This window comes from Calypte anna, chromosome 2, assembly GCF_003957555.1.
Source record: "Calypte anna isolate BGI_N300 chromosome 2, bCalAnn1_v1.p, whole genome shotgun sequence".
Lineage (NCBI taxonomy): Eukaryota > Metazoa > Chordata > Aves > Apodiformes > Trochilidae > Calypte > Calypte anna.
The window spans coordinates 109,460,513-109,475,217 of record NC_044245.1 but is presented as its reverse complement, the minus strand read 5'-3'; the positions used below and the strand labels follow the sequence as shown (position 1 = coordinate 109,475,217).

The 14,705-nt window shown below is 43.2% G+C and overlaps 1 protein-coding gene across 1 annotated transcript in view; it reads right to left on the bottom strand.

The window, feature by feature from the left end:
* LOC115597823 (chloride channel protein C-like) overlaps nt 1-12,577 on the bottom strand; it is a 97,348-nt gene extending 84,771 nt beyond the window's left edge. The window contains exons 1-6 of the mRNA XM_030444687.1: nt 12,327-12,577; nt 11,308-11,437; nt 6,478-6,558; nt 5,327-5,502; nt 3,134-3,226; nt 694-937 (exon numbers count right to left, since the gene is read on the bottom strand). Coding sequence (XP_030300547.1) covers nt 694-937; nt 3,134-3,226; nt 5,327-5,502; nt 6,478-6,558; nt 11,308-11,437; nt 12,327-12,577 — 975 coding nt within the window. The remainder of the gene's footprint in view (nt 1-693; nt 938-3,133; nt 3,227-5,326; nt 5,503-6,477; nt 6,559-11,307; nt 11,438-12,326) is intronic.
* Between the last annotated feature and the right edge of the window lie 2,128 nt (nt 12,578-14,705).

Sequence of the window (14,705 nt, the reverse complement as noted above, 5' to 3'; positions counted from 1 at the left end):
TCCAGATCTGTAGCTGATCTTCATTTACATAAAAAGAAGGATATTTAGGCAAGAAAAGTAACGACCATGATACTTGCACATCACTATTGAATCATCTTGCAATAAAACTGAGCAAAAGATATGATGTTAAAAGCAACTATTTTTTTGGTGGACACAAAGTAAAATTCAAAGATTGGGGTTGTGTCATGCTGCATGGAATAAATTAGAGGTAGCCAAGGCTGAAGGTCACCTTTGTTTTGCAACCAGGAACGAACAGTGATTATATTTTTTCAAATGTTTAATCTGTAAACACAATGTAACAGGGGTGCTGGACACCAAGATCTGCAGCAACAATGCAGAGCTCAGGCCAGCCATAGAAGGAGAGAATACCCTATTTAAGAGCTTTTCTTTTTTTTTTTTTCCTTTACTTCAAAGTACCTGTTTCCTATTCAGTTCCAGCACAGAAAGTTACATTAATAACTGATATGAATAGCTAATAATCAAGCAGCAGATAGATGCTTTGCCTATTTGTTTGCTTTCATTTAAAACAAAACAACTCTGTGTTGTATGTAAGTGGCTACCAGATGTAAAGTATGAAGGTTTCCACATCCATGGATCTGGTAACACTTCCCCACTAATCCCCCTGCAACAGTGTTCAAAGAGACGAGCCTAAAACCCCACACCTATTTCCTTCCACTTCCACACAGTACATACCCAAAATATAATTCTTTTCTCTGCTTCAAAAAATCCAAAATGACCTCTGTAAACAAAGCCATAGAGGGAGGAGGACAGTAAATCTGTGGTGAAGGTAGCTGTCAGGCAGCAGAAGAAGGTTTGCCAGGCCAGCCTGATATCCCAGAATGAAGACACTTCCTCCAGAGTGAATAAGAGCCCACCAATGGGGGCACGAAATACAGAAGCAATCCCTGCTCCTGCACCAGCTGTTATGAAACTGCGCCTGCAACGAGTGGAAGAGGCACATTTTAGTTAACAGTGGGGAAAAAAACTACAAAAACCCTCCAGAAATATCCTTTCTCTTCTAAAGGCCCCATTTCATTACATGAAAATAATATCCTGCAACAGGTCGATGTTACATTTCTTAAGGAAGGCTGCAGCCTACAGAATAAAGGAAGGATATACAAAGAGGAAATAAATTTATGATTGAATTCTACCTTGGAAAACTAGATTCAAGGCCAGCCTTTGTGGGGGATACGGGGTGATGCTGATACATATAATGCACAAATCTCTAGTGCTCACCAGTTTATAAAACTTGCATCCTCTGGGTGTGCTACCTGAAACCTCAGGGATAATTTGCAGAAAAGCTGAGCATTCAGTACTAGGCAAAGCAACTATACAAAACATTTGATTATTTTTAATATTAATAAATGCCAAATTCTCAGGAGCAATGAGGTCTCCCCTGAGCCTCCTCTTTTCCAGGCTGAACAGCCCCAGCTCCCTCAGCCTCTCCTCATAGAGTCTGTGCTCGAGTCCCTTCACCAGCCTGGTTGCCCTCCTTTGGACCTGCTCCAGGACTTTGACATCCTTCCTGAACTGGGGGGCCCAGAACTGGACACAGGACTTGAGGTGTGGCCTCACCAGCGCTGAGTACAGGGGCAACATCTTAACCCTTGTTGAGTTACTACTGCTCTGCCTCTGACTATACATGGAGAGTGTGCCTCTCTCAAGCCCACTTAATAACTCCAAAAAGATACCAGGGAGTGTCAGCCTTTCACCCTGGTCTTTGTAAAAGAAGCTAAACCTCATGTAGAAGTTTGTTTCTGCTGCTCACCAGCCCCCTCCATCAAGGGAACTTCCACACAGCCTGTCTCTCCCTGAACCATTCCTCACTGCAAGCTAATGCTTCTTTTTAATTATTCTATAATTGGATTGTGCAGAAAAAAACAAAAGTTCTCACTGTTTCTCTTACTGCAGTTGCCAATTTCTTCCATGAGTAACATTTTGGTTTACAAGTCTCAGTTTTATTTAAATGACTGAACTTGAAGGGCTGAAGGCAAAGGAGATCTTGTATCTTCCCTCTGGTGTTTTCTGATTTTCTTTTAAGCTACAGATAGTTCAAAGTGCCTGTTCATTTAAATTCCTTGTGTTTCTTTAGACACGGGAGTCTTTCTTTTTCCTTGCTTTGAAAAAAACAAAACAGTATTGTACAGAGTTTCATATGTCAACATGACAACATCCAGAAGATATAAATGTGCTTGGTATTTCTTTTTCTGCAAACTAATCCCGTTAATTTCAATAGAACTGTTCACAAGAGGGTTTACCAGCGTTATCTTATAGACAAGCACAAGCAGAGAAGAAAAAGAAGTATCACAAACAAATCACATTTTCAAAACTAGAAAAAATAAAGCACAGACCCCCTGTGCACATTGTGCAATCCCTATCACCTCTTTTTTTTCCTGAGTCAGCACTAAGTAAATTTGAGGATAAAGCCTGTGTCTAAAAATCCTGCATTTTTCACTTATTATGCAACCGAGAAGGCACTAGGAAAAACTCTTCAGTATTAATGCATTACTTCATAAGTGTCTGATAAAAAACTTGTGAACTTTTTTCTAATTAAAGAACTGTAAAGTTGTTTAATTAGACAAGTTTTCACTCTCTACAACTCCCTGAAAGGAGGTTGTAGCCAGGTGGGGGTTGGGCTCTTTTGCCAGGCAACTCTCAGCAAGACAAGAGGGCATGGTCTTAAGTTGTGCCAGGGGAAGTTTAGGTTGGACATTAGAACAAATTTCTTTACGGAGAGAGTGATCAAGCATTGGAATGGGCTGCCTACTGAAGTGGTGGATTCTCTGTCCCTGGAGATATTTAAAAAGAGACTGGATGTGGCACTCAGTGCCATAGTCTAGCAACCGCAATGGTGGTTCAAGGGTTGGACTAGATGATCTCTGAGGTCCCTTCCAACCCAGCCAATTCTATGATTCTATGATTCTATGAACTTTCTTTTAATTAGTGTGTGCAACCTTTTCCCCATTCCAAAGTGACAAACAGCAGGAAGAATGAAAGACTGCTGGAGGAGCACCTCCACTTCCCTTCCAGATGCAGGAGGGGCTCACAGGTGACTTGCTGGACACCCTTGGTGCCAAGGGCAGGAGGGTGGGGTGGTTCCCCCCACAGCTCCACAGCTCTGCCTATCACTTACTTATCAGCTGAATTCCGAAACCTGGTGAAGATCCGGAGGTGGATGCCAAGGGTGTCAGACTCCAGCTGGCTCAGGCCACAGCCCAGGAGAGCACTAAAAGTGATGTATAATTGTGAGCACTCTTAGGTAAATTATTCATGGATCAGCCACAGCTAAAAGCAGGGGAGGACAGAGCCTTAGCAGGTGGGCAGGAGCAAAGCTAGATTGGTTTCAACAGGTTTAAACACAGGAAATGTTGAGCACATCTTCTAAATATGCAAAGTCCCACTGACATTAAGCAGGAGGCTACTAAAGACATTCAGATTTGTGACTAAGAGATAAAAGCGTGAAATGCTTTTTGAAGTACTGCATGGTAATGTCTGCCCAAGTGTGGTGACACATCAGACTACAGTCCATCATTTTAAATATCTCTTCCCAGGTTAATGATCATGGCAGCCAGAACAGCCCTGATTCTAATAGAAGATGTGTAAGGACTTAAACTATTACAGTGTGTTCCCAGGCAGCACTTCAAACTACATTTAAACAGGAAAAAAACCAACACCCAGACCCTTAGTGAAATGAAAAATCTATTCATTGTATAATCTTGGAAGACTTTTCTACAAAACTTAAATTAGGAGCCTTAACGAATCTCTCAGAGGCTTTTAGCAACTTATGTGTGTTTATGTTTAATAAAAAAGGAGGGGGTTCCAGCTAAATTAAATTAAATTTGCTCTTAATCCCTATGTTTTGAAAAGACATCATGCTAATACCGTGCTGACTTTCTTCATGGAAATATGATTCAGTTCTTTGGCTCACACATCACTGTTACCAACCCAGCACAGAGGAAAAAAAAAAAAAAAGAAAGAAAAAAAAAATCACAGCTGCAGTCTCTGAGCTCCTGGAGACAAATGTCTGAGAGCAAAGAAAACAAAAGAAACCTAATGGGAGAACTAAACTTTGGTAATCATTGTCTGGAAGGTTTGCGGCTGCCTCTGACTAACTATGTGCTCCTATTTTTGAACATCTGAGTCATCTCCCGGGGTGCTGCACCTCTGTGCAAATAAATAGATAAATAAATATCCATACAGTAACAGAAAATGTGAAGAGGTAGCGGGGAGGAGGAGCAGTTTGGTCAGGGTGGTGACAAGGTAGAAAACAAACCTCAAGGATGAATACTTTCCAAAACCAAAAAGGGTCAGAAATAAAAGAGCAAACCAGCCAAAAAAAAGACCTGTATCATATCAGCAGAGACCAATTTTACCATCTCTACTCAAAGTATGGTTCAGTAATGGTAATAAAGTGCAGCAGGAACCTTCTTTAAATGATGAATGAAGGAAACAAGGTCACTTTCCAAAAGAGAAAAGCCCCGAATCTGGCCTGCAGTTCTGACTAAGATTGGCTGTATTACAACACAGTAAATTTTAACAACCACTCCGGCCTACAAAGCAGAACTTGGCAGCCCTCCTCTCCCCTTCTTAAAAGGCCACAAATCACACTAGGGTGATGGAGATTCTCTCCTTTTGTATATTGCAAGGGTGAATAAAAACATCCTTCAGAAAGACTGTAAAGTCTACTTATCCCTACCTAGACATGGAATATTACTCTACAGCATGATCAAGAAGCAGCTCCAACCTGACTTGCAAGCTCCAACCTGCAGAGCTTGCAAAGTGGAGCCTGGTTCCTGTGGTCACTCTTAGCTGGCACCAGTGGCTGCTGTGTTGGGAATCAGGAAACCTGGACCCTGAGTGCCTGGCCAGCCACCACCATGCACTTTGCACAGCCACTGATAGCATTTGTGCTGGTGGCTGTCAAGATCTGGCTCCTTTTGCAGGCAGCCACTTGAGGCTGGCTTTATTTTCATACAGACTTTGCACAGATAAAAGTTTTACAAGATGCAAATAAGCCAGCAGGCTAAAGCTGCAGGACAAGATACTTTCAGAAACCAAGCTGACCACAGTTGTCCAGATAACTGCCTGCTGAGTCTGAAGAGGAATAGCAGTAGAGAACCAGGCCAGTATTTAAAACACACAGAAAAAAAAAAACTTTTTCCTTCATGTTTTACATGCATAGTTGCACTGATGCAAAGCAAGGAACAGGACAGGTGGAAAAAGCTCCCAATGCAGGGTATTTTCAAGCCAGCACAGCCACCAAGTCAGGCACTGCAAAACCATACCCTCAGCCTGATAGCTTTAATTTTTGCCTGCTATTTCTTACCCCAAATGGATCATGGGACCTTCTGGCCCACAGAAAAGCCCAGAGGCTACAGCCAGCACACATGAGACAAATGTGCCTAAAAAGGTCTTGATGTTAAAAAGATGTTGAATAGAAGTGCCATTCAAATAGCCAATGATTTCTGGCAAGCCGAAGGGTGAACCTGATGGACAAAAGAACTGCAAAGGAGAAAAAAAAAAAATAAAGAGAGAAACAGAATTAATAATCACTAGATGTTGATGTGTTAAACCCGTCTATGGATATGTTTTTTAAGTCCAGGCCTTGCCTTACTCTGTTCACAAATTTTCCCTGAATAAATCCAAATATAACTTCTGGCTTCACACAAAAATTCAAGCTCCCAACAGTGTTGATACATGTCTATTGGGAGTACTGAGAGACTAAGATGATTGACAGGGCCCCAGACCCCTGCCATCCACTTGATGCCTAAAGCCAAACAGCCTCTTATCTTTGCATAGGCTTTCTGCAGGGCAGGGTACAGGTGAACCTGCCTGATTTGTCCATTGAGTTAATTTAAGGAACCTTAGAACTGGACATTTTATTACCGTTGTAACAGCAAACTCCATTTTCCTGCTGTTTTCAGGGTAAGTAAAGCAAAGAATTTACTTTTTCTCTCACCTATGCTGTTAATTGTCTGTCTATAATTAAATTGAACACAGCAGGGCAGTAAATGACAGAAAAGCTCAGTGTTTTAGCCTTGCAGCCTCATTTTTACTGATCTGGGCTGCAAGTGATAGCCACATGGCACAGCTAAAAGATCGAAATCTAAAACCAACAGAAACTTTAATACAGACTGATGGTCTTTGGCTTAGGCCCCTTCCAAATATCCATTTTTCACAAGTTACACCAGCTGCCACTTGTATTTATTTTATAAACCACATGCTAAGTGTGAATTGCATCGCCACCACCACTGATTTCACCCCAGACACTTCTATACAAGTTACAGGCAGTGGAATCCAACTTTAGGCTGAAGGCCAAGAAAGACCTCTCCAGTTGAGTTGTATGAGGCTTTTTTCTTTCTTTTCTAAATAAAATACTGAATTAGCCACTATTTGGAAGAGCAAGAGATTTGATCTATCAATGCTGACTATGCCAAAAGCATTATAGGCTTGTTTGGTAGGAGCTGTAACACTTACCAGCACGGAACCTGAAGAGAGAACCACCATGGCCAGCCCAGACCCCAGCACACACAGCCAAGTCATGTGGAAGTTGCCATCCTGTGCAGTTGACAAAGAGATTACTACACCAGCCCCCATATATCAGGCACTGCTTTTCAGCAATCTTTTGTCCCACAGGTTTCTGCAGGCAGAAGGTGTACTATAGGGAAAACCCAAAACAAGCAGTGCAGGCTCTTGAAGAGGACAGGAGTAAGAAACAGTAATGTCAGTGCTGACTGTTTCCAAGCCTTTTTGCCCATCTCTAAAAAATACTATAAAGGATATGATGTTGCTCATCAAGGCCCTGTTCAGGTCAGAAGTAGTGTTAGAGGACCTCAAGAGATGGAAGAACATGCACAAGAAAACACTGAGTGACGTCTTCAGGAGCCATTTTGCCTGAACGGCGAAGTCTTTATGTAAGCAATTATCTTTATGAATTTGAAGCTATTACTATCAGATAGAATACCTAAAGCTCTTCTCCTGCTTTATTCTAGCCAAAAGGACAGGTTTCAGACCAGGCCTTCTCACAAAAAACAAAACAAAGCCAAACCACGTTTCCATCTCCCAAGGCTCTAGGTTTGTTTGTTTGCCTGACCGCAGCTGTGCTGTCTCCAGAACCCCTCAGCTCCCACGTACTTTGCCACCTTCCTCAGCTGCCCTCATGGTGGGCACAGGTCAGACACATCCCTGGTGTCTCCCAGGTCACAGCATCACAGGGGCCACCGCAGCCTTCCCTGCAGTGCCCCAGCCAGGCTCCTGTAAGCACATGGTGCAGTGCAGCCAAAGAGCAAAGTGCACAAAAACACGAGTGTTGCTCCTCTGCAGCTGAAGGAGGTTTTAGCTGGGAAGCTCTTCCAGGGCAGCGTTTAAATGTTTGTCACGGTTTAGGCCCAGCCGGTTATTAACCAGGCCTCCGGCTGCTCACCACCTACCCCCCCTGCCACTGGGGGACAGGGAGGACGAAATCCACCCAAAGGCTCCTTAACTGAGAGACAGATAAGGGAGGTTTGTATTCCCCAGTTACAGTAACAGGCAAAAAACAGACCGGTTCAACTTGGGAAGAAAAAGAACTCATTTAATCTACAAGGAGAAAGACAAGTCCCTTCTTCCCAGCCCCGGATCCCTTCCCTGCTGCCTCGCCCCACATGGTGGGTCAGTTCCCCACACGGTGTTTCTGCCGCTCCTTCCTCCTCAGGGGGAGGACTCCTCACATTCTTCCCCTGCTCCAACGCGGGGTCCCTCTCATGGCAGAGAGTCCTTCAGGAACCCCTCCAACATGAGTCCCTCCCACAGGTGCAGTCCCTCAGGCACAGACTGCTCCAGCCCGGGCTGCACACAGAGTCACAGCTGCTGCGGGAGCAGTCACCTCCCCTGACACGGGGCCCTAAACGGCTGCAGATCCACATCTGCCCCTCTCTGTGATCCTCCACAGGCTGCAGCTCCACATCTGCCCGCCTGTGACACCTCAGGGGCTACAAATCCACATTTACCCCACTGTGGTCCTTCAAGGACTTGTCCACCATACTTCTTCAGGGTCTGCTCCACCGTGCTCCTCCATGGGCTGCGGGGGCACAGCTGCCATCTCACCACAGGCTGTGGGGAAATCTCTGCTCAGGCACCTTTCCCTCTTCACTGACCTTGCTGTCTTTTCTCTGGCATTTCTCTCTCACCTCATCCTCTACTATGCAGGTCAATTCTTTTATATTCTTGCTGTTTCATATTCCTTTCTTGAATATGTTACTGACAGAGGCACATCCAGTTTCCCATATCTGCTCAGCCTTGGGCAGGGGCGGAGCAGGGACTGGAACCGGAGGAGCTTCCAGCAGCTTCTCACAGGATTCCCCCCTATATTCTCCCAATCCCAAAACACCACCACACTAACCCAAGATAACGTCCATACTGATGCCAAAGCCTGTGAGAGTTTACCTCCCGTGCCTCTGTTAAAGCAACAAAAGCAATAAATTAAAGCAATAAAAAGACAAATTTTAAACTACAACAGGACCAACAGTGTGTGTAATGGTTGTTGCGATGTGCTGGAGTCAAACTGGGGTTTCTTCTATATACTCTTTATTTATACTTTAATGTGTATATACACACACACACATATATATACACACAAATGCATACATACCTGTATATTCATCCACTGTTTATATATTTTATAAACACCAGCATAGTTTGTATACAAGAAACACCAGGGAAATAATATTTCAAGGGCATTATATATGCTTTTCCTCATGGAAAACCCAAACTCTTTCATTTCTTGGGTATTTTCTCTGATGTATTCAGCCTCCATCTATTGGACAGGATAAGTCATCCCTTGACAGGATTAGTCATACCTTGCACTTCTGGGAAGTCATTAAGATCTGACCTTCAGTAGTCAGTAGCATTATTCCATTATCTTTGTTTCACAGAACAGTGTAGGACACAACCACGTCTCCCTTGTACTGGGGAGACAACAATTGGACAGAACACTCCAGATGTGGCCTCACCAGTGCTGAATAGAGGGTATAAGATACTGTCCACTGATCTTCTGGAAACAAGCATTTCTAATATGGTACAGGAGGCTGTTAGCTGAATGGCCATACAATTGTCTGGTCTAACAAGCACTGCTTCCTTCCAGTTTTGCTTTTGTCTGCATGTTTGCTGAGGGTGCTCTCTGTCCCACCATCCAGGTCATTAGTGAAGATGTCCAACAGTGTTTGGTCCCAGTACTGACCCCATGGGTACACCTGTGGTGACACACCTCCAGCTGGACTTTGTGCCAGCTCTGCCAGTTAAATCCACCTCACTGTTTACTCATCTAACCCATTCACCATCAGTTTTTCTATGAGGATGTTATGGGAGAGATCGATGAAAGCCTCAGTAAAATCAAGATAAACAACATCCACTGCTCCAGTCACTTCATTGTAGATGGCTGTAAATTCATTGTAAAACAATGCTACGCCAAATCACCTCTTGTCTTTCATACAGTTAGAAATGGTTTCCAGGATTATTTTACTGTATCATCTTCCAGGTATCAAGATGGGGTTGGTTGGCCTGTGGTTCCCCAATTCCTTCTTCTTATCCTTGAAGACAGGAGTGATATTTGCTTCCTTCAGTCCTTAGGAACGTCTCCTCAATTGACATGACCCTTCAGGTATAACTAAGAGTGACCTCAATTACATCAACCAGATCTCTCAGAAAAGGTTCAAAATACCTTGGCCTTTTCCAAGTCCTTTGTCACCAAGTCCCCTACCCAGTTCAGCAACAAACCCACATTTTTGTTAGTCTTCTTTTTGCTGCTGATGTGCCTATAGACACTGCTCTCTGTATTGTTGCCCTCCAACATCCTTTATCAGATTCAACTCCAGGTGTACTTTGGCTCTCCTAACCCCATCCCTGTATGCTCAGACAGAATCTCTCATATTCACTGTGGGTCACCTGTCCCTGCTTTCACCTCATGCATGCTTCTTTTTCTATGTCTGAGTTCTGTGAGGAGCTTCTAGACACCTTTTGCTTGATGGTCTGCTCATTGGCATGGACTATCCTTCACCATGGGGGAAGACTGTTCTTCACCCTGAAAACCAACCAGCCCTCTTGGACACTTATTCTCCCCATGATGGTCTCCTTTGAGATTCTTCAAAGCAGATCCAATACAACAATGTGCTCTTCTGAAGTCCAGAACTGTGATCTTGCTTTTTGCTTTTTTTCCCTTTATCTCAGGATTCTGCACACCACTCTGGTCATGGTCACTGCTGTCCCCAGCCTTTACAGTTCCGCTCAGTTTCTCCTTGTCTGGAAGTATGAGTTCAAGCAGATATGTCCCCTCATTGGCTTCTCAATAATAATTGAGAACATCAGGAAGCTGTTGACAATGCACTCCAGAAACTTTGTGGACTGCGTGTGACCTGATGTCCTGTCCTTCCAGCAGATACTGGGGTGGCTTTCACAGGGATCTGGACCAGTGAAAACAAGACTTCTTCCAACTGTCTGAAGACAGACTTGTCTAATTCTTCCTGGTCTGACAGTCTGTGGCTGACACCCACAACAACATCACACATGCTGATGTGCCCTCTAACCCTGACCCGTCCATTCCCATTGCTTTCTCAAAAAAGTAGTAAATGCCCCTCCTAACCATCCAGGTCTGTCCTTACTAAAGTGCCTGTGCCCAGCCACAACCTCCAAGCCCCTTTATCACAAGAGCTCTTCAGTATTCAGACTGTACACCACAGAAATCACAAACCAGGCTATTGAGCCACCTACATCTTTCTACAGCTATGAAAAACAAGCAGTCAGAATTAGAGATGCCTTAACTTTTATACTGGTTTTAGCTGTTTAGTGACTTTTACCACCACAATCCCTGTTGTCACAGAGACTATGCTACTCATCAAGAAGAAATTAGCTGTTCCACAACAATCTTTGTACAGCATTAGCAAAAGGCAGCTGCTCAAGACATGGAAGGAAATATCATATCTGATACCAAGTCCACATTTACTTGGTACCTCATGGGAAACTCAACTGTCCATTCCCTTGGACATCAACAATACCTAAAGTAGCACATGCCCCTTATGTACAAGGAGGGAGAAGAAGGCTACCATATTTTAAACACTGCTTTCACCAAACTCCTCACAAGAACTCCACCAGATACTACACTGTGCTGTAGGCCAAGTTGTAGCAAAGGATACCAAAGCATGCCTACAAAAAGCACCACAGGGTATCTCATGTCCACGTCCACCCATGAAGCACCTCTAATCAGTTAAAACTTTTCAATGTGGATTTTCAGATAAACAAACTCATGAGAGGTCACTTCAACTTTCTCTTGCTCACCTTCAGGTAATTTTCCACCAAGTTCCATTTCAGCTTGATGAGAGAGTCGATTATCTGATGAGTCAAAAACCCCAGCATCCCAACTGCTGTGCCAATTAGTCCCATCAGCAGCCATCGATCCCACTCTTTCCTAGAAACAGGAAAACACAGTTACCTCAGCCTACAGCACAGGGCTGTTTGCCACTTCCTTTCACAAACATAGAAGTTCCATTTCTAGGCCATTTTGGTTATTAACTGTGACTGCATAAGCAAAAGGCTGTTTTCACCAGTATGTCTTTAAAAAGTCTACGCCCAACAAAATTCTGCCTTCAGATGAAAGCCATTTGCATTTGAGTAAGGAATATAGTTGGATTTTTTTTTTTTCATATAGAAGTAAGAGTGCAATCCGAGTGGTTTTAGATGCTGATTTTTAATGCCATCTCAAAATTCAATTATGTGACTTTGTAAGTAAGCACTCAGGCTCATTTCAACATAATACCTGTTGCCTTCTACTGCAACTCATGCCCTGACACAGCACCTATTATATAAATGTTCAAAACTTTACCTCTAGTTCCTGTCTTTCCTAAATTTATAATAATTCTAATAATAATTGAGCACCAATAATAATTTCTGATATATTTCTAGTATCACCTAGGACTAGAGCACCCTTACTGAGATTCAAATGCCACATTTCCTGCAGATTACACTAAGAGGCAGTCTCAGCAGAAGAAACTTCCCCCCAACCTCTGCAAAGTCTCTTTTTTTAGGTTGTATACACTGATTAGTAACATTATGGGGGGTTTTGCATATCCAGTAGTTTTTTAAGAGCAAAGGCATAAGCCTTCAGAAAGGCATAAGCCACAAGAAAATGATGTAAGTCAAAGTTGCTTGCTGCCTGGCCCCCTTCTCCATTCTAGAAAAGTATTTTGCTACAGAAATAATAAAGTTTTCTTCATTTGTTCTGTTATGAGGCATCTCCCTGGACTATCCAAACTACCCATAGTTTAGAGGCAACATAAGAATATTTAAGGTAAGTTTACCTGTATGTTTTCTCTTGTAGCCACTTCCTGTAAGCTTTACTGTGTGAAGGCAAATAATCCAAACTCTCATGGGCTATTTGGTGTTCTCTCTCCTCCTCCTTGCAGTGATAGCATGCTAAACTCTTTCTGCTGGTGCTACAGTGCCTCCTAAAATCCTGAGAATGAATCAAATCAGGCCCGTGCTCTTCTGCCATTAACATCTCCTCTTCACCATTTTCCACCTGTGTCCTATGGGAAAAAAGTAATGACATTACAGCAGCCTCCAAGAACTTTTGGATACCCAAAAGAACAATGTGAACCCAAGATCAGCTTCCTTCAGATTGGAAAAGAGAGGAATGGAGAACCAGACAAGGATGGAGCAGCTGTGGCAGAGATTGGCCGGGCTGTGTTTGGGCTCAGTTTGCTGGGGCTATGCATAGAACCAGCACAGCAAAGCAACACGAACTTGCCTGAGCTGGAGCTCTCTGGTGAAGAAGTCACTCCATGCATAGCCTGACCACTACAGCAAGATTATTGCACTGGATCCTTGATGACTGTTCAGAGGAAAGGAATGTTTAAACCACAGGGGCTTTGCCTGTTTTACAGAGATGACTGCTTGCTGTGCTTTGGGCCATTCAAAGATCTTGATCCACTAACTTAATCACACAATTAAATGAAATAAAACAAAACAAATCTAGGTTCACTGACATTGAGTTAAACCCTGAATTCCCAGTATTACATAGACACCCTAGAAAAGGTTATTCTCTAACACAATTTCCTTTGACAGTGCACGTCAAATTTCTTTTTAGATAGATAAAACCCATTTGCTAGGCTATCAAGCTTGCTGAAGCTTCAAACTTTACACAAGGTAATTTGGAAATTGGCAGTTCAATTAAAGCAGAAAAGATACTTGATGCATGTCAAGTACTTATTGTAAAGAACAATAAGTAACATGATGTGGGTTTTCCACCTCCGAGGCATGTTTTTGCTTACCAAAATTAGTTGAGTAAAGAGCAGAGTAGAGAAAGATTGCTGCTGCTCTCCACTTACTGGCAGGTGGACCACTTTGGAATGGTCTCATCTCAAATAATGAGGAAACAGAAATAGTTCCTGGTTGTCAGTTAGTGAGTACTAAATGGCAGGAGAGAAAAAAGGATCTTTTACACAAGCCACATGCAAATTATCCAAAACCAAATCTTTCGGACCTACGGGGTTTACAATGCTGAAACCTTCCTTGTGGCCAACTAGTATGTAAATGTAGTAAATGCAAAGAAAGACACCATCAGGTGACACTGTCCAAGCCAGGGATGCACCTCTGAATCAGGATATAGCGATGACCAAAGTCCAATTTCTTGTACTGTGACTGTGGGCTTCTGCCAGCTCCGTTGTGCACTTTGTTCTAGAGATCCGAGAAGTGCTATGCAAATTCCAGACATGGTAACTGTTGGTCTGAGAAAAAAAGAAAAAGACCTGAAAAGGCCAAGTGGCCTAGGGGGGGAACTGAGGGTTTTAGAAATGCTATAAGCAACAGTAAATATATTAGAAAAGTTAGTTTTTAAAGTTACACCAGAAAAAAGCCCAAGGAACACAAGCAGGCATCTCAGCAGAGCTCCTGGCTGGGGCCTCTGCTTTGTTCAGGGATGCCCAGTCTGGCTACCACAAGGTCTCCATTTAGCCTATTTCCTTATTTCTGGAACATGGGAATTTGTATGACGTATTTTTCCAGTTGTGTTAGATCAAAATTATATATGTGAATAGATCTAAGTATTTTAGAGATTACAGCATAAACAAAACACAAATACAAAAAAAAACATAGAAAGGGGGGGGGGTGTCTTGGGTTAGTGCAAACGTGTGATGAACTGACCCTAAACCCCCATTCCTTGTCCTCCCTGTGCTGCTGAAGGGGAGGCAGGAGTGAAGTAATCCAGGCCTGGAAAAAAAGGAGGGGTGGGGGGAGAAGGTATGGAGATCTGGCCATGATTCCTCTTTCCTCCCTGTAGCTTAAATTAGGTTTTTTCTTTCCCAAGTTGAACATGTCTGCTTTTTGCCTGTTAAGGTAATTGGGGAATGCAAACCTCCCTGTCCTTGTCTCAATTAACAAACCTTAAGGTAGATTTTCCCCTCCCTGTCCCATGATGCAGGGGTGGGGAAGGGTGAGTGAGCAGAGACCTATTTGGTACCAGCTGGGCCAAAACCACAACAGGGGAGAAAACCTGAAATTGTAGCTACCTTTCTAGAGGAAAGGGATACAGCTGAGTCACACTGACCACAGACAAGTTACACTTCATTCCATGTCACCACTATCTGTTATGTAAACAGGATGGCTGTTTTTGCACAAACACAAATACCATCACCACCTGCAAGAGCACTCTCAAGCACTGGTTATCCCCTGCTGCCAGA